The following is a 25306-nucleotide window of genomic DNA, read 5'->3' as shown; positions in this document are numbered from 1 at the left end:
ACCTAGTCCATTGGTTCCCAAATGCTAGTTCCGAGGTGGTTGCCAGGTCAACTATATCAGAAGCATGTGAAGAGCTTTGAAAAGTAAAGTAACCAGGTTTTAGTCTGGTCCAAGTGAATCAGAATTTTTGGAGTTGAGATCTTGTTAGCTATATTTTATTAAAAAATCTCCAGTCAGCTTTGGGAATCCCTCCTTTCATTTAGCCTCATCTTTTTAAAATTTATGAAATTTATTGAGATACAGAAGAGAGAACTCAAGTTTCTCAGAGTTACTCTACTTATTTCAATAAGTGGGTAACTTACTTATTTCAATTATAAATAAAGATGGAGTGATAAGAAAAAGTCCTTAGGAACTAGAATAAAGGCTATTCATAGCATTCTTTTAAATTTTGGAATATTAATAAATGATCAGAGATCCAATATTTTCTATCACTTGTATATGAGTGCCAGATATTTTATTTTCATTTTTTCAGCAAGAGAAAACAATAACCAAATTTAATACTTACGTATGGGAACTCCGCATACATGAGAGTCAGAGACCCCACATGCAGGATTGGTTCAGAGATAGAAAGGGAACATTAGCAAGAGAGCACCAGGCATGTTAAATATGTTCTCTCAATCGTCTTTTCAGCAGTCACACAAAGAATGTAATAGCAAACCAAATTATAAAACGTACTTACTCATTCATTTATTAAACTGGTTTCTTAAACACCTGTCTATCTAGTACCTGTACTAATGCTACAAGTTATAGCAGTGAACAAAACAAATTTGGAACCTTCCCTCAGAGACCTTAAAATCTGATGAGGAAGAAAAATTAATTATATAAATAAAATGAAATATTATTAGTGATGAAATAATTTGCCGGAAAGGCATACAGTTGATCTATAGCACAGCTGGGTTTTCGTCCCAACACTATCTCATTTTAAAAGCCCACATTCTTGCCACTGTATCTTGATACCAACAGATCAAGGTAAAGGCAACTAATGTTTATTGAGCTCCTTTTCCTACCTTCAGTACTAGATCAGTTATAAGGATTATTTCATTTTCCTGTGAGGTTGGTGCTATTATTTTTGCCATTGTACAGATGAGGAAACTAAGTCTCAGGTTAAATAATTTGCTAAGGTTTTGGTGACTAAGTGCTATTGTTTGGATTTTGATCTAGGTCTGAGTCCAAAGTCTGTGAAATAGGAATAACAAAAGCTTATAATAGAATTAACAAAGTCACAAGTTGGTTATTTAACAAGATTAATGCATTAAATTGATCAACACTGGAAAAGATTGATGAAGGTAGGAAAAAAATTTTTTAAAGAGGCACAAGATACTAGGATTAAGAATGAAAAAGGTAACCTAATACAGATCCAGTAGAAACTGAAAAATTAGTAAAAGGACATTAGATATAACTATACCAAAGATTTGAAAATTTAGATGAAACTGAGAAATTTCTAGAAAAACAACTTACCAAAATAACACTAGGAAAATTAGAAAATCTGAATACTACTTTTGATAAATTGAATTTATCATTAAACACCTTCCCACAAAGAAAACTCCAAGGACAGATAGCTTCACCAATGTTATATAAACTCCAAGAATTGAGGAAGGAAGGAACACTTCACTGACTATTCTATGAGGCCAGTATAAACTTGATATCAAAATAAGGATATTATAAGAAAGGAAAATTATTAGTTGTCTCTCTTGAAAATCAAAGCAAAAATACTAAGCAAAATATGAGCAAATGTAAGTCAGAGATATCTAAAAAGTATAATTCATCTTGACTAAGATGGCTTTGGCCCAGAAGTCCAATGTAATTTCATCAATAAAGGGAAAAACTGATAATCTCAACATTCAGAAAAAGAACTTAATAAAATTCAACTTCAATCTATGATTAAAAATACTCTTAGCAGACTAAGAATAGAACTTCCTTAATTTGATAAAGGTTATCTCGAAAAATCTCAGAGTGAAATTCTTACGGCTTTCTACCTGAGATTAGGGATGACGCTAGAACATCATTCATCACTTTTACTGAGCAACATACTGAAGACCCTAATCTGAATAATAAGAAAAAGCAGTGAAATATAGAGGATTGGAAAGGAAGAAATAAAAATTATTCGTAGATAATATGATTGTATATATAGAAAATCCAAAATAATCTACAGATAAACTATTAGAATTAAAAACTGAATTTTGAAAGTTTACTGAAATTCAGTATATAGAAATCAATTGTATTTTAATATACCAGCAACAGAAACACAGAAAGAAAATTTTAATTATCATTTGCAGTATCAAAACCCAGCCATTGTGTAGGAATAATTCAAATTAAAGATACATAAGACCTCGTCACAGAAACTATAACATTATTAAGTGAAATTTAAAAAGACCTGAGTAAATGAAGAGACATACCATATTCATTAATTAGAGAGCTCAATATTATAAAGCCTTCATTCTTTCTAATTTTATCTATAGCTTTCATACAATCTGAAAATTCCAGAAACTTTTTTCCCAATGGAAATTGTTAAGCCTATTATAAAATGTATGTGGAAGTACTAGGAAGTACTAGGAACAACAGAGCCTGTACCAATCTGAAAATCAGAGGTGGAGGACGTTTAAAACTTGCTTTGAAGATAAAATAAGTTACACAGGTAAATTTGTGTAAGGACAGACAGACAAATGGTTTAGAATTGAAGGTCCAGAAACCAACACACATAAACGAAAACTTGATTTATTGCAAAGGTTGCTTCTCAAAGCAGGGGTAGGGGGAAATTTTCATTTGCTTGCTTGTTTTTTCAAATAAACTGTTCTGTCAGTTGGCTTGCTTGTTTTTTCAAATAAACTGTTCTGTCAGTTGGATAGTCATATAGAGAAATAGCGATCATGCCTCCTGTCTCACATTGTACAGAAACTAATTCCAGGTGGATTGTATATCTAAATGTGAAAGGCAAACAGATAGAGTCTGTGGAGTATTACTTCATGAATGAACGGCATCTTCATGAATGTGGAATGGGAAAATTTTTTCAACAGGATACTGAAAGTGCTAACCATAGCAAGTAAGGTTAATAAGATGGACTACATTCAAATTAGGAACTTCTCTTAAAAGACTTCTTAAGAGTAGGGCAGCATATTTGTAATATGTATAATCTTCAAAGCAATTACATCCAAAATCTATAAACAACTTCTATACATGTGTAAAACACAGAAATAACCAATGAGAAAAATGGGCAAAGGAGGTGAATATTCACATACACTTCACAAGAGAAGGTTTTCAATAGAAAATTAACAAGTAAGAAGGGATAATTTCTTAGTCGTCACAAAAAGATAAATGAAAACGACAGTGCTCATTCAAAAGAATAGCTCAAATTGAAGAGACTGAAATTCTAAATTTTGGCAAGGTTGTGGAGCACTCCACAACTTTCACGTTCCCAGTGGGGATATAAATTGGTGTGATGACTGGGAAATCGGCATATCTCCAAACACCGAGCATACGAATACATACCATATGACCCAGCAGTTCTGTTCTTAACCAGCAGAAATTCATATGCATACTCGTATATGTTCACTAAAAGCCGTTCACTAGAGTATTCATGACAGCATTATTTAAAATACCTGGGAAAAAAGGAAATAACTTAAATATACATCCACAGTGGAATGGATAGCTAAACTAAGGTGTAAATTTCTACACTGGGATAATCGATAGCACTGAAAATGAATCTGCCCCAGGCAACAACCTGGATGAATTTTACAATAAGATACTGACTAAAATGAGCCAGACACAAACTAATACTTACTTTATGGTTCCATTTATGTAAAATTGAACAATAGGTAAAACCGATCAATGGTGTTAGAAGTTATGGTAATCGTAATACACGGATAGTGCACTTGGGGAAGCCACACAAGGTTTAGAGGGTCCTGATAATATTTGGTTTCACGGTCTTCGTGTTAGTTACATAGCTGTGTTCACTTTCTGGTAATGCATAAAGCTGTGCTTGCATCATTTGCACACTCCTCTGTATATTAAAATTTTTATTTCAAATCATTTTTTTGTAGTTTGCCAACTAACAAATGATACATTTATGTTTAAGCAATGAATGTGAATAACTGGCATTAATTGAAAAAGCGATCATGTTAATTGGCAAGCTTAAATTACATCTTGAATTATAAGCATATAAATTATAAATATTACTATATTAGATGCTTCTTTAATAATGAGCTATATATGTTTCTGTTTTGAAAAGATTGGGGAAGTTAAGTTTTAGAGTGGGAAATTTGAAAATTGGTCCATTTAAGTGAAATCTTTTAAGTGAAATATGATTTTCGATGTTTTTCATTTGAAGTACACATAACTTACAGTATACATTCATCTGATAACACTGAAACGCAACCGTATGTTGAGAAGCTGTGCTTTTTCTAATCCTTTGAAGATAGTAAAGGCAATAAGTATAATTTTACAGAATTGTACTTCAATATTCCGATATATACTGAAATATATATCAATATTCTAGTTTTACAATGTGAAGATATTCTTTGAAGTTGCTTAGATAATGTTTTCTTGGATTATATAGACACTTGAATACTGATAAAGGAAATTTCTTTATAGCTGCCTAATTTTAATTCTTGGTATCTACTGAAAAGTAAAAAAATAATCAATCACTGGATGGAACTAATAACAACCAAAGCAAAGCACTACACCACATATTTTCAGTTAATTTATATGAATATTTTCTCCCATTTTCTTTGTTAGTACTGAGAGATAATTGACAGTATGTTAAGTTCTATTATAGCCATATTAAATTAAGCTTTTAAAGTAAAATATTTTAATTTGAAACAGTATCCATTTGCTTGTTTTTCTGTTTTAATTAAAAAAAAATAAAAAATGGGTATTGTTATTCATCAGCCATATTTCCTGATGTTTAAGCTGACTCTATTTTGCCTCTGTGTGCATTTGTGTGTGTGTATCTGCAGCTTGTACTATTACCAGCACCAGCAGAATTCAGAAGTAACTTTTGGCTTATTTTATACACTTAACAGTCAAGAAAATAAAGAAATAATTTAACTTTTTAACTATGTTCCTCTAATAACACAGTGAATCATAAATGAAACAGGGATTTCAGCTATTTGGGCCTGGAAATATATGTTGGTGTACTAAATTCTGACTTGATAATTCAATCATTTCCCTTAGTGACAAATCCAACTATTTATATCACTATGGACCCCATCTTCTCTTAGGTAGGTTTCTGCTCCGCACCTTCTCACCCCCTCCCTCTGCTCCAGCCACCGTCAAGGACTCCTTGATGTTTCATTAGCTACTAAGCACATTTCTGCCTCAGCACTTCCGTTGATATCTCTGCTCAGATCTGTATTTCCCTATTTTCTCCTTAGACTCCGTCCATTCAGTGCAGGTCTCTGTTTAAATATCACCTCAGATATGCATCCTCTGACTCTTCTCTCTAATAATTCCCATCATTCTCTATCCATATTCCCTGCTTCATGTTTTCATAGCATTTATCACAACCTGATACTCTGTTATATTTATTTTTTACACATTCTCAGTAAATAAAAGCTCCATTGAGGGGAGGGATGTGGTTTTTGTAGGTGCTGTATTTCCAGCATCTAAAACCGAGACAGACACATAGTAAGCACTACAATTATTTGTAGTAAGAATGAGTGGAATATAATGAAAGTAAGTATCGTCTGCGTGGCTCTGCCCTCAGTTAACTATGCAAAACTCACTTATTTGTTCTCTAAATAAATGTAGAATGTTAGTTCCAGCATCGCTCTCTCCATAGGGATTGATGTAAATTTTAAATAAATTCTAATAATATAGCAGACTTATGATCTTATCCTTTAAACGAGGAGGAAAAAAGAAAAGTGGTAATTGTGTACATAATATTTAACTTTGTCTTTCATGAAATGATGGTGAAAAATATTTGTTCTAAATGCATGTTTTTGTTCTTGTCTGTGATAATTTGTAAATTTTATAGTAACTACTCAAGTACCAGTAAAAATTGTAGATTTATATTGCTTTTTTTTTTTTCTATTTATATCTATTCCCATCCTACCCACCCCCACCTTTTTAAAGAATCCAACGCAAGTCGGAACAGCTCTTCAGGTTTTCCATAATCTTGGAACTTTGAAGACTACCATTACCAGTGTGGTGGATGGATACTGTGCTGCTTTAGAAGAAAGTATCAGCAGTGCCTTAGATATCAAAGTTTTGACGCAGCCTGCCCAGTCAGCTGCGCGAGGTATGGATACCGTTTATATTTAGAGTCTTTATTTATTTATAACTGAGAAGTTCTTTGAATAGTATGTGAAACACTCAAGTATCAAAGCAATTTAATGACTCATTTTTTAGTAGACAGAAAATGAGAGAAGAAATTATGTTCAGAATTTATTTATAACTTTTTGCCTAATCAGTGAGTTGAACTGGCCAATTGGTATATTCAGAACTTCTAGATAAAAAGTCTGTAAACTGTGGCTTCATTTAGTTCAGAGGAAACAGATGCAAGAAAAAAGAACTTTTTTTCCCTCTAAAATCCTTATCCTCACATGTATTTCTTATTGAGACAGAGTATTTTTTAAGGAAATGCCATCTCTACCTTAGCTTTCTGGGGTTTTCCTTATAATGATTCTGGTATTTAAGAGTAATAATGGGTAACTGTGGAGGATAGAAACTGATACCCTTTGGGAACACTGCAACTGTAGCAAAATCTAAAGAAAGGTAGGGGTCCAGGTGGAGAGGAGTAGCCCACATTAGCACCAGTAGTCTGCAAGTCTGCCCTGCCAAGCGCACAGCTGAGGACATTCGCGTGCTTTACACACTTCATTGAGAGGAGAGACTGCACGTTACATGCATCTCTCTCTTACCGAAGCGACCCAACTCTGCATTTCTCTCCCGTATTCTTTCTTCCCTCCTATTAATATCGATGAACTGTGTTAGCTCCTAGCAAAGACCCAGGACACCACTTGTGCTCAGATCTTATCACTCAGCAGCATTGCTTTAGCAGACCCCCTCTCTGTGCCACGTCGTCAGTTTGTCAGTTTTACGAGGCTTTCTCATCACTTATAATCGTGCTCTTGTATCTTCTTCTGCTTAAAAACAACCAAACAAATCTCTCTTTATTTCTTTCTTCAGCTTTACTGCCCCATTGTATTGCTTCAGAAAAATTCCCCGAAGTGTTGTCTATACATACTGTCTCCACTTTTTTGCTTTTCATTTTTCTATTGAAGAAGGTACTCTAATCATCATAGAGTTGTCCTAAAGAATAAATGAAATAACACATGTAGAATTAATAGCAGAATTCTTGATACATGGCTAATACTAAAAAATTATTTGCAGCCATTATTTTTATATTTGCTATATAAACCTAACCTTATATACACTATACTCATTCCTCATCCGTACATAAATTGTACTAGATTAAAAAGAGATTGAAGAATTTTAGATTTTAAACAGATTTTTAAAGATTAGTGCTAGCCTCTGATTAAGTCTGTATTAAGACTATTGTAGGAAAGTTTTGAACAGAAACTGCCAGAGCAGATTTCACTCTCAGCTTTTCCCAGCAATTATTCTCAGAAAGTTTGACTTAATGTTTAATTTCTAGGAGCAGTTTAATGTCATCCCTCTTGTGTTGCAAGAAATAGGGGGGAAATGAAAGCAGTTTTCCACACGCTGTCAATTCTATTCTATGCCCTTTTGTTGAAAGGATAGTGTTAAAGCCTTATTATCATCTGTTGAGAGTGGATACCATGATTTAATGTAGAAATCTTAAGCATTAATTCTCATTATTTTTAAAAGAGTAACCACAAGTTTTATTTTTTAAAGATTACACCGGCAGTACTAATGTTAATTTCCTGATCTCGTTCCCGATATTGATATTATGTAGTAGAGTATCCTTGTGTTTTGGAAATAACATTAAAGCATTCAAGGTTTATGGAGCATCCTGTCCGTAACTTATTCACAAGTGATTCAGGGAAGACAATTTTTTTTACTATGCTTTCAAATTTCTTATTTTTCAGATTGTTTCAAATTAAAAAAACATGTAACATTAATATGATTTTAAGGGAAAAATGTCACCTGTGATATATTTTAAAGTTTATAATTCAATAAGAAAAAAGATAAACAAGTCAGTTGAAAATATAAAGACTGTAAATTGGCAATTCAAAGAAGAACATCCAATAAATGTGAAAAGATTCAGTCTCTTTGGAGGATGAACTAGTTAGGAAAATACAAATTAAACAAGCACTATTTCTCGACCATGAAATTGGCAAAATCTAAGACCCAGCTAACTCAGTGTTGGGTGAGAACGGAAATTCTTGTACTCTGATTCTAGGAGGATAAAATGATTCAACTACTTTGCTCAATTTTATTAAATTGATCTGTGAGGTTAAAAATGTATACCTTATGATCTTATAATTTCTCTCATGAGATTATACCCTAGCGAAACTCTTGGCACATATGTATAAATATTTTTATTGTACTATTGTTTATAACAGTGAAAACAACCTTTCTTTCAATGGAAAAATTAATAAACTATTAAGTAGACTACTATAAATATTTAAATTAATAAATTTACAAATACAGATAATTCTCAAAAGCAGTACATGGAAAAGTTACTTGCAGAAAGATAATGCAGTATACTATATTTAAGCCTAAGAACATAGTAGACATGATAGATTATATTATATATTGTTCTACATATGTAAATATGTAATAAAAGTATAAATATATGCATGATAATAATAATCAAATCAAAATAGCATTAGCTCTGGGGAGAGAGCAGGGAAAATGGGACCAGGAAGGGAGGGGTATACAGGGAACTTTATTCATTTTTTAAATTGTTTTTAAATTTTTATTTTTAAGACTTTTTTTTAGTGCAGTTTTAGGTTCACAGCAAAATTAAGCAGGTACCGAGATTTCCCTGCCCCCACACCTGCATGGCCTTCCCCATTTTGAACGTCCCCAAGGATGGTATATTTGTTACCAAGAATGAAATAACATCGACACATCACAGTCACCCAAACGCTATAGTTTACATTAGGAAACACTCTTGGTGGTATACATTCTGTGAGTTTGGACAAATGTGTAATGACATATCTCCATTATTATAATATCATACAGAGTATTTTCACTGCCCTAAAAATCCCCTGTGCTCTGCCTGTTCATCTCCACAGCTCTCAGCCCTGGTAATCACTGACCTTTTCATTATCTCCGTACTTTTGCCTTTTCTAGAATGTCATGTAGTTGGAATTATACAGTATGTAGCCCTTTCAGGGTTGGCTTCTTTCACTTAGTAATTTGCATTTAAGGTTCTTTCATGTCTTTTCATGGCTTGATATCTTTGTTTGTTTGTTTTTTTAGTGCTTATTAACATTTCATTGTGTGGATGTACCAGTTTATTTATCCATCTACCTACTGACATCTTGATTGCTTCCAAGTTTTGGCAATTATGAAAAAAGCTACTATAAAATACCCTTGTGCAGGTTTTCTGATGGACGTAAGTTTTCAACTCCTTTGGGTTGTATACCAAGGAGCAGAATTGCTGGATGTACACTAAGAGTATATTTGGTGTGGTAAGAAACTGCCAAATTGTCTTCCAAAGTGACTGTACCATTTTGCATTCCCACCAGCAAAGCATGAGGGTTCCTATTGCCCCGCATCCATGCAGCATATGGTGTTGTCAGTGTTCCAGATTTTGGCCATGCTAATAGGTGTGTAGTGGTATCTTACTGTTTTAATTTACATTTCTCTGATGATGTATGTTGTGGAGCTTCTTTTCATATACTTATCTGCCATCTGTATATCTTTTTTTAGTGAGGGAGGTATCTCTTACAGTCTTGGGCCCATTTTTTAATCAGGCTGTTTTCTCTTTGTTGAGATTTAAGAGTTTTTGCATAGTTTGAATAATAGTCCTTTCAGATGAGGTTTTTGCAAATATTTTCTCCCATTTTGTAGCTTGTGTTCTAATTCTGTTGATATTATCTTTTCCAGAGTAAAAATTTTTAATTTTAATGAAGTCCAGCTTATCATTTATTTCTTTCACGGATTGTGTCTTTGCTCTTATATCTAAAAAATCATAGCTGTACCCAAAGTCATCTAGGTCTTCTCCTGTGTCGTCTTCTAGGAGTTTTATAGTTTTGTGTTTGACATTTAGGTCCATGATCCATTTTGAGTTAATTTTGTTAAAGGGTGTCTAAGATTCATATTTTTTTCCATGTGGTTGTCCAGTTTTTTCAGCACAATTTGTTAAAGTGATTACCTTTCCTCCAGTTTATTGCCTTTGCTCCTTTGTCAAAGATTGTTTGACTGTATTTATGTGGGTATATTTCTAGGCTTTCTATTTTGTTCCATTAATCTGTCTGTTATTTTGCCAATACTACATCTTCTTGGTTACTGTAGCTTTATAGTATGTCTTGAAGTCAGACAGTCAGCCTTCCAACTTTGCTCTTTTCTTAAAGATTGTGTTGGCTATTCTGGGTCTTTTGCCTCTTCATATAACTTTAGAATCAGTTTGTCAATATCCGTAAAATAACTTGCTGGATTTTGATTCGTATTGCATCAATTCTGTAAATCAAGTGGGAAGAACTGATACCTTAATAATTTTGAAACTTCCTATCCCTGAAAATGGAATATCTCTCCATTTATTTAGTTTTTCTTTTTTGATTTTGTTCATCAAAAGTATTGTAGTTTTCCTCATATAGATCTTGTACATATTTTGGTAGATTTATTTATACCAAAGTTATTTTGGGGGCTAAAGTAAATGATACTATGTTTTCAGTTTCATATTCTACTTGTTTATCGTTGGTATACGGAAAAGCAATTGACTTTTATATGTATCAGCCTTGTATTCTACAACCATGCCATAATATTAGTTCTGGGAGATTTTTTCTTCAATTTTTCTTTTTTTTTTTTTTTTTTTTTTTTTTTTTGGGTGGGCATATAGCCAGCTGAGATTTTATTTTGGAAAAAACACTTGACTTGGCTTTTAGTTGGGGGTGTGGGTCAGAGGTGGTCCCCCAAGCAGTAGACTCCTCCCCCAAGGGTGGGCTGAGGACTGGGGTGTCTCCTGTGACCAATGTCCCCTTGCTCAGCTCCTTTCCCACAGGGTCGGAGGCCAGGAAGGACCCCAGTAGCCTAGCCTTTTACTTGGGCAGGACATCAGAGGACTCAGACACCAGCTTGCCGTCTCGAGTCTCAATCTTCTTCACAACCACGGTCCTGGAGGAGCTGGTGCTGGTGCGGCTGGAGTAGCCAGAGTCCCTGCCAGAGCTGAAGTTGGGCTGGATGTTTAAGCCGTAGTTGAAGCCGGGCTTGTGACGTTCCATAGGCTGGGCTCAGCGCACCGGAGAAGCCACTGCTGACCTGGTATGGATACTCATGTTTTGCATCCCAGACTCCAGCCGGCTCTCCTCGCCCTCCAGCAGCTTCCTGTAGGTGGCAATCTCCACGTCCAGGGCCAGCTTGACGTTCATGAGCTCCTGGTACTCACGCAGCTGCCGGGCCATGTCCTGCTTGGCCCTCTGCAGGGCGGCCTCCAACTCGGAGATTTTGGCCTGAGCATCCTTGAGGGCCAGCTCCCCACGCTGCTCAGCATCAGTGATAGAGGCCTCCAGGGAAGCCCTCTGGCCTTTGAGGGCCTCGATCTCAGCCTGGATTCGGCTGATGTTCCGGGTCATCTCAGAAATCTCCGTCTTCGTGCGACGCAGGTCATCCCCGTGCTTCCCAGCCAACGTCTGCAGCTCTTCGTACTTGATCTGGTACATGGTCTCAGCCTCGGCCCGGCTGCGGTTTGGCGATCTCCTCGTACTGGGCCTTGACCTCAGCGATGATGCCGTCCAAGGTCCGGGAGCGTTGTTGTCCATGGGACAGGACCACGGACGTGTCGGAGATCTGGGCCTGCAGCTCACGGATCTCCTCTGCATACAGCTGCCTGTAGAAGTTGATCTCATCCGTCAGCCCTTCCAGGCGGGACTCCAGCTCTACCTTGTTCATGTAAGCTTCATCTACATCCTTCTTGATGAGGACAAATTTATTCTCCATCTCTGTGCGCTTGTTGATCTCATCCTCGTACTTATTCTTCAAGTCTTCCACCAGCCCCTGCATGTTGCCAAACTCTGACTCCAGCCTCAGTTTCTCCTGGGCCAATGTGTCCAGCTGCCGCCGAAGGTTGTTGATGTAGCTCTCAAACATGTTGTCCATGTTGCTGCGGGTCGTCTTCTGCTGCTGCAGGAGGCTCCATTTGGTCTCCAGAATCTTGTTCTGCTGCTCCAAGCTCTGCACCTTGTCGATGAAGGAGGCAAACTTGTTGTTGAGGGTCTTGATCTGCTCCTTCTCCTGGTTGCGCACCGCCTGGATGTTGGGGTCCACCTCCAACTTCAGGGGGTTCAATAGGCTCTGATTCACTTGGACAGATGTAATGGTCCCCATATTCGCAGCCCCGCCGTAACCTCCGGCCATATTCATGATGCCCAGACCAGACCGGTAGCCGGCGCCCGCCCGGAAGAAGGACGAGGAGCTCATGCGGGAGCTGGGTGTACTCGAGTACGAGCGGCTGCTGAAGGCCCGGGGGCAGAGATGGACCCCTTGTAGGTCTTCTGGGTCACCCTTGTGGACATTGTGGACATGGTGGAGGCTGGAGTGGAAGCGAGGCGACGAGGAGACGGAACCAGACAGACTCGAGAAGGAGCCAAAAAGTTGCTTCTCTTCTTCAGTTTTTCTAGTAGATGATTATGTCATCTGTAAACAAAAAGTTTTGTCTTCCTTCCAATGTATATCTTTTCTATCCTTGTTTCATTAGCAAGGACTTCCAGTACTGTGTTGAAAAGGAATGGTGAGAGGGAACATCCTTGCCTTGTATCAGATTTTAGTGAGAATGTGTCTCACCATTAAGGATGATGTCAGTTGCAGGGTTTTCGTAAATAGTTTTTGTCAAATTGAGAAAGTTCGTTTTATACATAGTTTACTGAGAATTTTTATCATTAATGAGTGTTGTATTTTGTCAGTTTTTCTGCATGCATTAATGGGATCATGTGGTTTTCTTTTTTAGCCTGTTGTTGTGATTGATTACATTAACTGATTTTTGATGTAGAACCAGCCTTGCATACCTAAGTAAATCCCACTTGGTCGTGGTGTAAACTTCTTTATATGCATTGTTGGATTTTATTTGCTAGTATTTTGTTGAGGACTTTTGCCTCTGTGATCATAAAAAATACGGTCTGTAGTTTCTTGTCATATTTTTGTCTAGTTTTGATGTTAGGGTAATATTGCCCTCATAGAATTAGTTAGGAAGTATTCCCTCTGCTTCTATCTGCTGAAAGAGATGGTACACAATTGGTATAATTTCTTCCTTAAATGTTTGGTGGAATAAATCAGTAGACTCATCTGGGCCTGGTGCTTTAATTTTGGAAGGTTATTATTAAGTACTGATTCAATTACTTTAATAGATATAAGCCTGTTCAGATCATGTCTTTCTTCTTGCATGAGTTTTGGCAAATTGCGTCTTTCACATAAATTTGTGAGCATAGAGTTTTGAATAGTATTACTTTATTAACCTTTAAATTTCCATACGATCTATAGTGATGTCTTGTCTTTCATTTCTGATATTAGTAATTTGTACCCTCTCTTTTTTTCTCAGTTGGCCTGTGTAGAGGATTATCAATATTATTGATTTTTTTCAAAGAACCAGCTTTTTGTTTCATTGATTTTCTCTATTGATTTCCTGTAGGAAATTTTATTAATTCCTGCTCTAATTCTTACTATTTATTTATTTATGCTTACTTTGCTTTGTTTGTTTGTTTGTTTTTTAAGATTTTATTGGGGAAGGGGTACAGGACTTTATTGGGGAACAGTGTGTACTTCCAGGACTTTTTTTCCAAGTCAAGTTGTTGTCCTTTCAATCTTAGTTGTGGAGGGTGCCGTTCAGCTTCAAGTTGTTGTCCTTTCAGTCTTAGTTGTGGAGGGCGCAGCTCAGCTTCAGGTCCAGTTGCTGTTGCTGGTTGCAGGGGGCACAGCCCACCATCCCTTGCGGGAGTCGAACCGGCAACTCTGTGGTTGAGAGGACGCGCTCCAACCAACTGAGCCATCCAGGAGCTCAGTGGCAGCTCAGCTCAAGGTTCCGTGTTCAATCTTAGTTGCAGGGGGCAGAGCCCACCATCCCTTGCGGGACTCGAGGAATTGAACTGTCAACCTTGTGGTTGAGAGTCCACTGACCCATGTGGGAATCAAACCGGCAGCCTTCGGAGTTAGGAGCATGGAGCTCCCAAACCGCCTGAGCCACCGGCCAGCCCTGCTTACTTTTTGTTTTTTAATTTGCTTTTCTTTTTTTTGGTTTTCTAAGGTGGAACTTAAATAATCTTTAAGTTTAATTATTAGTTTAATTAAATTAAAGATTTTATTTTTAGATCTTTCGTTTTTCTATCTAATATTTGCGTTCAATGCTATAAATTTCCCTCTAAGCACCACTTTTACCACATCCCACAAATTTTGATAAGTTGTTCTTATATTTTTCATTTAATTAAAAATGTTTTTAAATTTCTCTTCAGATTTCTTTGACCCATGTGTTATTTAGAAGTGTGTTGTTTCAATTTTTACACATTTTGGGATTTTCTCCTTATCTTTCTGTTAGATTCCTAGTTTAATTTCTTTATGGTCTGAGAGCAGACATTGTATGATTTTTATTCTTTAATATTTAAGATGTGTTTTATGCTTAGAATGTGGTCTGTATAAGTGAATGTTTTATGTGAACTTGAGAAGAATGTGCTGTTGAGAATATACTTGAGAAGAAGAATACTTGAGAATGTATTGTGCTGTTGTTGGCTGAAGCAGTTGATAGATGTCCATTATATCCTATTTTCTGATGTTATTGGGAAATTCAGTTGTCTCCTTACTGATTTTCTTCTTTCTGTTCTGTCCATTTCTGAGGGAGGAATGTTGAATTCTCCAACTATGGTAGTAGATTCATCTATTTCTTCTTGCAGTTCTGTTTTGGCCTCATATAGTTTGACACTCTGTCGTTAGTTGCATATATATTAAGGATTGTTATGTCTTCTTGGAGAATTGTTCCCTTTATCATTCTATAATGACCTTCATTATCTGTGATAACTTTCCTTACTTTGATTCTGCCTCTGCCTGAAATTAATATAGCTACTCCTGCTTTCTTTTGATTATTGTTAGAATGGTATATTTTTCTCCATTTACTTTTAATCTCTATGTGTCCTTTATATTTAAAGTGGATTTCTTGTAGACAACATATAATTGAGTTGTGTTTTTTGATCCACTTGAACTCTCTCTTTTCATTGGTGCATTTAGACCATTGACATTCAAAGTGATTATTGACATAGTTGGATTAATAGCTACTATATCATTACTGTTTTCTATTTATTGCCCTTGTTCTTGTTCTTATTTTTGTTTTTTACCCTTTTTCTTCCTTTTTTGGTTTTAATTGTTCATTTTATATAATTCCATTTTTTCTCCTTTCTAACATATCAGTTATACTTTTTAAATTTTTTATAGAAGTTTCCTAGATATTGTAATATAAATTTAGAACCAATTGAAATCCACTTTCAAATACACTATACCACTTCACAGATAGTGTGAGTACCTTGTAATATGTAATAACAAAATAAATCCTAATTCCCTCTTCCCATCCCTTGTATCATTGCCATAATTCATTTCACTTATATATAGGTATAACATAAAAACATGTATATATTATGTAGACATACATATATATGATATAAACATAAGCATACATAATCAGATACGTTGTTGCTATATTATTTTGAATAAACTGTTTAGGTCAACTAAGAATAAAAAAGAAAGTTTTATTTTTTACCTTCACTTATTCCTCTTCAGTCCTCCTTCCTTTCTTTATGTAGATCTGAGTTTCTGACATATGTTATTTTCCTTCTTTCTAAAGAGCTACTTTTAAACACTTCTTGCAAGGCAGGTCTATTGGCAACAAATTCCCTCCATTTTTGTTTGCAGAAAAAGTCCTTTCATTATCCTTTACTTTTGAAGAATAATTTTACAGGGCATAGAAGTTTAGGTTGGTGTTTTTTTTTTTTTTCCCTCAACACTTAAATACTTCACTCTGTCTCTTGCATGATTTGACAAATGTAATTCTTATCTTTGTTCCTCTATAGATAAGATTCCTCCCTCCACTAGCCCCTGCCCTGCTTCTTGTAGGATTTTATTTACCTTTGCTTTTTCTGTAATTGGAAAATGATAGGCATAATTTTACTGTTTTTTGGCATTTATCCAGCTTGGTGTTGTTTGAGCTCCATGGATCTGTGGGTTGGTGTCTGACATTAATTTGGAGAGAGTCTCAGTCATATTGGCTCAAATGTTTCTTCTGTTCCTTTCTCTTCTCCCTCCCTTTTTCTGGTATTACTGTCACATTACTTGTATATCATACTGTTTGTAGTTGTCCCACAGTCCTTGAATATTCTGTTCTGTTTTTTTTCAATGTTCTCTTTTCTCTACAGTTTTTGAGGATTTTATTGATACATCCTTAGCTCAAAGACTCTTTCCTCAGCCGTCTCCAGTCTACTCATAAGCCCATCAAGGGCATGCTTCATTTCTGTATCGCTAGTATTTCTTTTGTGATTTTTTCCTTAGGATGTTCATCTGTTTTCTTAAATTGCTCATCTGTTTTTGCATTCTGTTTTCTTAATCCATTAGAGCCCTTAGCATATTAGCTTAGTTATTTGACATTCCTGGTCTGAATAACACCAACATCCCTGCCATGTCTGGTTCTGATGCTTGCTCTGTGTTTTCAAATTGTGTTTTTGCCTTCTACTAGAACTTGTCATTGGTTTTTTTGGTGAAAGGCATTGATTGCTGTGAATAGGCCTTTAATCATGTGGCGGTGTGACGTGTGGGGAGGGGCAGCATCCTGCAGTGCTGTGATGAGGTCTCGCTCTTCCAGCCCGCCTCTACCTTGGTACCGGGAACTTCACAAATGTAAAATATTTCTCTCCTCCTTTAGGTGGGAGAGGAGGGCTAGAGGAGGCTGGGAGTTGGGGTATTTCCGTTCCCAGGTCAGTTAGGCTCTGCTAAGATACTCCAGCAGATAAGGCTCTGGTGAATTAGTTTCTCCTGAGAATAGGCCTTGCTAAGTACAGAGTTCTCTGGCCTATTTCAAAATGATTCTTTTTCCTCTCCTCCTCCTGGAAGCATGAGGGGATTTTTCTCTGATATTTATTGTGGGAACCTAGTCAGGCCTCTTGGAAATAAATCTCAATATGTGGGGTCCCTCTGTGACTGGATCCCCTGGAGTTTTTAACTCTCAGAATTGTCCACACTGAGCCTCTAGCAATTCCTCAGTTACCTTATCAGGTATTCATACCATGGCACTGGTTCCCTCGGCAGTTTCTGCCAGGGAGGCTCTTCACTGGTAAGTACAACTCCTTGCATTTGCTTGTAGGTTCTTTCTCATTTTGTGGGGCAATGGTTTGGCATGTGCCCTCCCCTCTCTTATGGGTCCAAGAAGAGTTGCTGCTTTTTCAGTCTGTTCATCTGTTATTTGTTGTTAGGACAGAGTGCTGACTTCGAAGCTCAGGCTCCTTACGTGTGGAACCAGAAATGCAATTGCTAATCAGATTTTTAGCCCCCCCCACATAACTCACTTGTTTTTCTTGGATGTCTAAATGGTTCTTTATCTTTGAAGTTCAGTAATTGGGATATATTTTGGGGATTGAATGCTCTATATCTATTTTTTTGTTTTCTGTGTGAGAATATGTTATTCTCTTTTATAGAAAAGTTGACCTCAAATTGTATATTTGAATATTTTTCTTTTCATTTGTTCTTTTCAGGAAACTTTATGCATATATCACATCTTTATTTTCCATTTTTAGTATCTTCTCCTTCAATTATATTTTATATGTTGTACTTTAATTTAATTGTTTGATCCCTCTTGCCTACTTCCCATGTCTGATTGTGATTTCACCGTTGATCATTATGTTTTGTTATTTCTCATGTGTTAATCTCTTATATCAGCACACGACAATGTTTCCTATATTACTTTGAGACAGTGAATAAACTAAGTAACCCTTACTGTTTTTTCCTTTAGGAATTCTTTGATAAGCTATGTTTATCATTGCTTTTTGCTTATATCCTTTCCTGCCCTCGCTTCTCAAATATCTGTGTTAGGCCGCATGTTGCTTTTTCCTGATTATTATTCATCCTGAAATGTACTGCTTGTTCTTTGAAAAATGGTATGGGAATGGTTGTAGGGAGAGACCTGAGACAGTCTATAACTTTGATTTAAGTTTGTTTAGTATTAACCAATAGAGATTTGAGGTTGTAAACAAAAGTTTATTTGGAGTCTTAGAGGATTCAAATCCAACAGATGCAGATAGGCAACCCGAAATGCTCTCTGGAGAGAACAAAGAGAGGCGGGGTTTATAAAGGCAGAAACCAACAGAATGTAATTCTTTCCTGCAAATGAAGGATTCTGGCTAGGTTAACAGGGATGGGTTAGTTTCCAATATGCAAACAAGAGAAGTGAAAACTACACGGAAGGAAGTCAAGTCCATGGAGCCGTGTCCCAGGGTGCTTATGGCTCTAGGATATCCTTGCTCTGAGTTTAGCCACAGGTTTGGCAACTTCATAGCAGCTCTGAGAATAGAGGCCAAGGTGTGCACAGGCCCCACTTCCTCAGCAGCCTCCTGACTGGATTTTGGGTGCCTCTCAACAGAGTTTCTTCCGTTTTTTCCCCCATTATCTTCTAGTAAAACACTCACTGGTTTGTGTTCCTTCCACCTTGGGAACACTTCTTTCTCAAGTGCTGGCCAGTTCTGGAACTTAGTGTGCATCCCAGTGAAGCCTTTAAGCAGTTTCTGTGTGGAAACCTCACATCCTCTGCTCTTCTTCCTCTTTCACCTCGTTTTACTTCTCATCGTCTCCCCACGCTGGAAGCCAAAAGTCTTACACGATGTCCAGTATCATTTTATTATGACTTCTCTTTCCCGCTTTTCTTTCTTTGCCACTCTGCAACATTGAACCTTTACTAGCTTCTTCCCTGGGCCATCCATCTCTGTCCGTCTCAACACTAAGCAAAGATTCACTGGGTAGCCTGTCTAAATTCTTACGATTGATTTTAAGAACAATTTGTTCTTGCTAATGGTCTTAGATGGCAGCTATCTGTTCATTATTCATTCTGATTTATCTGCAGCATTTGGCATCCATGCTTCATAATCTCAAGTTTGAGCTTTTAGCTGATTCCTTGTTTCTTTTGAAGTTAACATATTCCTCTACTTTTTGTTTATTCTTATTTTCATTGCTTTTCTAGGGATGAGAGTAGGAAAATGTTTTTATTCACTATCACTAACTGGAAATCACTATTAAGTATTCTTTTCTTTGAGGAACTCTTAGTTTCTTCCGTCACTTTGATAAAACTTAGTTAGTCTTAAAGCTAACTGATAATGGTGTCTTTTTTTTTTTTTTTTCTTTCTCCCCTTCCTTTATACAGCTCTCCTATATTCAGTTGTTATTTCATGTTTATGTCTTCAAAAAGATATATTTAGCTTATGAGAATAAAAATCTCTAAGTTCTAAGCTATAAATAAGAAAAGTGAAGCCTCTAGAACCTGTCAAACCAGTAGCGGTGATCTTACCTCTGTTTCAGTTTCTCCAAAGTAAAATACGAGCAGAAAGTATCTTCTTGTATTTCTGCTTGTATGTGGTTTAAGATTGTAATGGGTTGACGCATCCCATAATTCTTTATAATAAAACCAAGCTATACATATTCTAGTAATTTAATGAATATTTCTAGTTTTCACAAAGGCACTACATAGCCTTTCCTCAGTATTATGAGTTCATTCTCTATACAACATATTGACCGTTACAGGTTCTTTCAGTATTACCTCTCTGTTCCCTGTACACTTTTCCTGAACACTCTTTGCACAACACTACAAGTAATTTAAAAATTAATCAGACCTAAATTTCAAACAGGATTTATTCATATTTTAAAGCCAATATCTCATTCCTATATGTTTGTCTTTTTTATTACTTTCAATTATCAGTAAAAAGTAACAGCATCTCCTTACTAACGGTACATGTAATTCTTTTGTAAACTTAGAATTGGTGAAGAAACAAAAGTGAAGCAGCTTACGAACACAGCCTCTGGTTTCTTGATTCCCTGCCCTTTTTAAAAGCAGGCTAGACTAGCTAATCACTGATGGTCTTCTGTACTGCCTGGGTTTTCAGCTTAGTTTGGATGGAAATTTATACTTTTCAATTTGAGATTACAATACTTCTTTTTATGTTGAAACAGTTTAAAACCTGTACAATAACTGTGTGTGTATTACATGCGATAACATTCTTAGACATTAGATAACATGCGATAACATTCGTAGACATCACTCTCAAGAATTTCAACAAGTACGTTAGTAGTATTTAATATCTAATTTATATCGAACATTTTTCAGTTGTTCCCCAAAATATTTTCTATAGCTGTTTTTCCCCCAACTTGAACCAGTCAGAGATCATGCCTTCTATTGTTGTTTTGCCTCTTATTCTCTTTTAATCAAAACACCCCCACACTACCTTTTTTGTCTTTTATGGCATTATATGTTTGGAGAGCCCACAATCTGGATTGTCTGGATTTATCCGATTGTTTCTTCATGATTACATTCAGGGTTAACAGATGGGTAAGGTGGTGAATGTGTATTCCCCATTACATCATATCAGGAAGCACCACAGTTGTGTTAGTCTGTCTCATAATTGCTGATGCTAAATGAAATCATTTTGTTACTAAAATGTAATGCTGGATTGCTCCTGTAAGAGTACTTTTTTTTTTTGTGTAATTAGTAATTGTGGCGCATACTTTGAGACCATGTTAATATCCTGTTTCCTGTTACATTTCTCCCAGTGTTTTAGTACCAATGATAATCTTTCCTTCAATTATATTACGAGTAGTTTCAAAATGGTGTTTTTTTTTATTTCTATCATTCCATCTGCAAGTTATTAACTGACTTCTGTAAAAAGCAATTCCATACTTTTGAAACACGACTTTTCACTATGAACTCATGAATTATTATTATTATTATTTTTAATTAAAGTTTATTGGGGTGACAATTGTTAGTAAAGTTACGTAGATTTCAGTGTAACAATTCTGTATTACCTCATCTAAATGAATTATTTTTTAATCACATTTTGGTAATTGATATATCAGTAATTATTTTGGATGCCCAAATGTTCCAAATTTAATTTTGGGAAGCCCCCTTCAGTCAATTTCTCGTTGGGTTCCTGTGACAAATCTCCATTTGTCTTTGAACACTTCTTTGCTCTCTGGCACAGTATGTATCAGGTTCACCTTCTGTGTTCACTGCTCCAGGCAGGTAATCACCCTTTTCTACAGTGAGCCCTGGTTCTTTATTGGGAAATGGTGCTAGATATCAAACTTTGGGTACTTGGTATGCCTCATTTCTGTTGAGTCATTTTCTCTCTGTTCATTTAGAGGACAGAGTTGGGAAATACCTGTACCCCCTTTACGTATTTGTGTATCTTTATTTCTGTTTACAGTGAGAAAGAACCTCCATTTGCTCTATTCTAAAATACACCTAAACTAGTTTCAGAATACTACATCCATACTACATTCAACAAGTCTATTAGAGTAAAGTAAGTATTTCTTTGCAATTCTTTTTGCCCCTAAAAATATCTTACTAAAGTCTGGGCTCTGTAATTAAAATTAATAAAATATTTGTTTTCCCTTGTGTGTTTTACATTATCAATTTGTAGTGCAATTAGTTTTATTTGTTTCTGTACTTGTTTGTATTTAGTTTTAGAGTTTGCTCTTTTCATTCTTTTAAAATTTAAATCTATTTTGAAGTATGTAAAACATTTGTATGGCTCACAAAGACTCAGTACTTCCAACCCTGTGGCCTTCACCTGGTACTGTGTTCACCACACCCACTCCCCCATTAGGAAACCATTTTCAGTAATTTTTTTGGTTTTGTTTTATTACCCTTCCTATATTTGTGTGTGTGTGTGTGTGTGTGTGTGTGTAGATCCTGTTAACCCTTTCTTTCTTAAACACAAAAGGCTAAATTTATTTTATATTATAAGAAATTATTTCTAATTTTTTAGCCTGTATATGATTTTCATAATAACATACAGTTTGTTATAATTGGAAACTTTTAGCTTTAATATTTCTTTGTCACTCATATAAACAGGGGGACCTGGCCGATCTACCATGCCAACCCCAGGAAACACAGCAGCTTTTCGTGCTTCACTCTGGACCAATATGGAGAAACTTGTAGATCATATTTGTACTGTTTGTGGACAGGTAAATATTTTAGAGTGAGAAGAACATTAATTATGGTTAACTCCTGGTTGTTTCAAGTTGTGTGACCCCGTGGGCAGGTTTCTTAAAATTTCCGAGCATTCAAAATCACTACCTTCGCTGATTATCATATGTGGAAAGGCTCTGGCAAAACGGCATTTCCCTTCCCTTGCTGCTGCCATTGCTGTGCTTTACGCTTGTTTCATTTGAAAATACCCAGTTTATATATTCTCCTTCTCTTCCCTTTTAGGTCCAACATCTACAAAAAATAGTAGCCAAGAAGAGAGATCCTGTTTCTCACGTGTGTTTCATTGAAGAAATAGTTAAGGTATATTTCAATGAAAATATTTTTATCTCTTTATAAAGAAGAAGGCAAAAAGATATGAGGCCAGTGTTATTTGTGTTTCTGTCCATACAGAGAGGCTTACATGTCAAATAGCTGTAGGGAAATAAGTGTATTTTCTTGACAGACAAAGTTTTCTTTGCAATATATGTGTAAGTACATTTGTTTATTGAGTAGATTGTAGTAATACCATTTATAGACTATTTCTGAAATGCATATAATAATTTCCCATTTTCATGCCATATAAATGATTTATTATAAATGGTTTTTAAAGTTCCACTAGAGAGTAAGATGACAATTTTCGGTAGAATAAGAAAATTAATTAATGGTTATAATCCTGTCTTATGAAAGTTTTTACTGAAGCTGGTATGGATCCACTCGTTGTTACTTTTTCCTGAGGAGCATGTTGTTTATATTCATGTTCTATTTCTGAAGTCTCCCTCCTAGCAGCCGCTGATCTGCGGGCCTGTAAGCAGTGAGAATTCCTTCTGTGCGTAGGAAATCCCTGACTACATTTTAGTCATTCATATTTGATTTGTTTTTGAAACGATTTGTAGAATAACTGATTATTCATCATTAAATATTAACACCTAAGGGCTCCAAAGGAAAAAATTTCTTTTAAGTTTCCGGTATCATGTATAGGTAATTTCCTTTATAGTTCAAAATTTTAAATATTTTATACATGGTCTTGAGGATTTCCAAACTCCCTTCAGTGTCGTGAATCACTAAGAGCGTTCACAGTATTCAGCATATATCGTCATGCTTGTGACTGACGTACTATAGGGAGAGTGTGTGAAGCAAAGTCAGCAAAGGGAAACGGTGCACGCATGGGGTGAAGTCACAGGAAAACCACATGAGAGCTTCCAAGAGTCCTCGCCCACTGGAGTTAGGACAGGACACCCTTAATTCCAGGTCTGCCAGTAAGTTTGGCATCATGCATGAAATGTCATCTTCCAGGGATGTTCATTTTGAAGCCGGGAAGTCCAGGATTTTCATCAGAGATCAGTTCCCGCCTAGCACATACCGTATTTCTAGACTCCCAAAAGAAAAACGTGTGTTTGACATAAACCACGTTATTTGTACACACAGTTTAGATACAGTGAGCACTCCTGTCAGAGAATCATGGAGACCCTCTCAAAAGCAAAGTTCCAGATGCTAGGCAAGGACCAGATGTGTATGCGGGGCATTTTTTAACGATAGCAGTCTCGGACCTGCTATGTTAAACTCTTTTCTGCATATTTGCTTACAATAGACATAGCTACTTACATTACCATGCGTCATATTTGGCTTTTAATTGTGTGAAAGAAACAATAAGATGCTTTTATCATGTAGATGCATTTTATAATTTACAAAATTATAGTCATATAATTTTTTCCATTTACTAGTAGATGGGGGTTACCAATACCAGGTCTTCATTTTTATAGGCAAACAACTGCCATGAAACGTTATCATTCATTCCTTCTGATTTTGATTTTCTACCCAATTAATTATTTAGTCTTTCTATGCATTGGCTTTGTTTTAAGCTTTACTATCTAACCTTTTGTATATATTTCGATTCTTTTTAATAGTTTAATTAATGCTCTACTAACAACACTAGAGCAATTCTAATGAAACTATTGTAATATTTAAGAGTCTAAAGAAAAATTAAAAATAAAGGAATAGTGCCATTTTAAAAGAGCTTATGTTTGTGATATTGTGCTGAGCAAACTTTCTACATTAAAAACACCTGTCAATTCTCATCAACATTCAGTTATTATAGTGAATAGACACTGGCCACTTATGTGGGTCTTTTATATGTAATTTTCAAAGTAAATTCCAGTTAGTTGATATTTGTCTTTAGGGTAATATTTATGGACAAAGCTAGTCTTTCTTGGAATTCAGTGGACTCATCTATATTCAGAAATGAGCAGTCTACCTGAAAAGTCTAAAATAACTTCTGACTCTATATTCTTGGGAATTCCAGGGCAAGAAGAAGGTGAAAATACTCAAAAGAAAATATCTGTTATATATTGCAAAGATAGCACATAAATTTTACTATATCTACTATGATTTCTTAAAATAGTCATTTCCTTTATTGTAAAGCTATAAAAAATATTTTTGCTAATTATGTAACTATCGTGGAATATTATCTAGTTAAAATAATTAAAGGAGAACCTTGTGAAAAGTGTCAATGATTTAGAATGATTTGAGTCCCTAAATAATGGCCCTTAAAATTTTCAGACATTTTAAACTTGAGTTGGTGATATATATCTGGTGGTTTGGGTCATTGAAGATCGATGTCTCGACCACCATCTCAAAATCATTTTGTAATCTCTTTTTGAGGAAAAGATTATGAACAGAATGTTCTTACACTACAAGATTTGCATCTTCAAGATTTTTAAGGATATGTCCTGGTATTGAACATTCTTTCAAATTTAGTGGTTTAGCCTTTTAAACCTGTGAATATATTTTTAAAAAATCAAAACCGGGTAAATAATTAAGATGAAACAATATTAGAATTATGCTTTATGCTTTATACAATATCTGTTAGAAATTAATGCTTCTTTTCCCTAGAGAAATCATTTCTAGCAAATACCTTTTTTTAAAATTGGAATCTACCTAGAACACATTTTAAAAATATTTATGTATTAAATTTTTGTAAACAGTAGTCCATATTTTTGAAATTCACTGAAGCTAAATTAATAAATA

General features: G+C 35.6%; 1 protein-coding gene and 1 pseudogene across 3 annotated transcripts in view; one reads left to right on the top strand and one right to left on the bottom strand.

The window, feature by feature from the left end:
- Positions 1 to 25306, top strand: part of COG5 (component of oligomeric golgi complex 5) — a 313532-nt gene that overhangs the window by 175296 nt on the left and 112930 nt on the right. For all 3 annotated transcript variants that reach the window (XM_033088094.1, XM_033088097.1, XM_033088095.1), the window contains 3 exons: positions 6070 to 6235; positions 22166 to 22278; positions 22526 to 22603. In XM_033088094.1, coding sequence (XP_032943985.1) covers positions 6070 to 6235; positions 22166 to 22278; positions 22526 to 22603 — 357 coding nt within the window. The remainder of the gene's footprint in view (positions 1 to 6069; positions 6236 to 22165; positions 22279 to 22525; positions 22604 to 25306) is intronic.
- On the bottom strand, positions 10933 to 12649 carry LOC117012152 (keratin, type II cytoskeletal 8-like; annotated as a pseudogene).

Source organism: Rhinolophus ferrumequinum, chromosome 20 (assembly GCF_004115265.2).
Source record: "Rhinolophus ferrumequinum isolate MPI-CBG mRhiFer1 chromosome 20, mRhiFer1_v1.p, whole genome shotgun sequence".
NCBI lineage: Eukaryota > Metazoa > Chordata > Mammalia > Chiroptera > Rhinolophidae > Rhinolophus > Rhinolophus ferrumequinum.
This window is presented reverse-complemented; position numbering and strand designations above follow the sequence as displayed.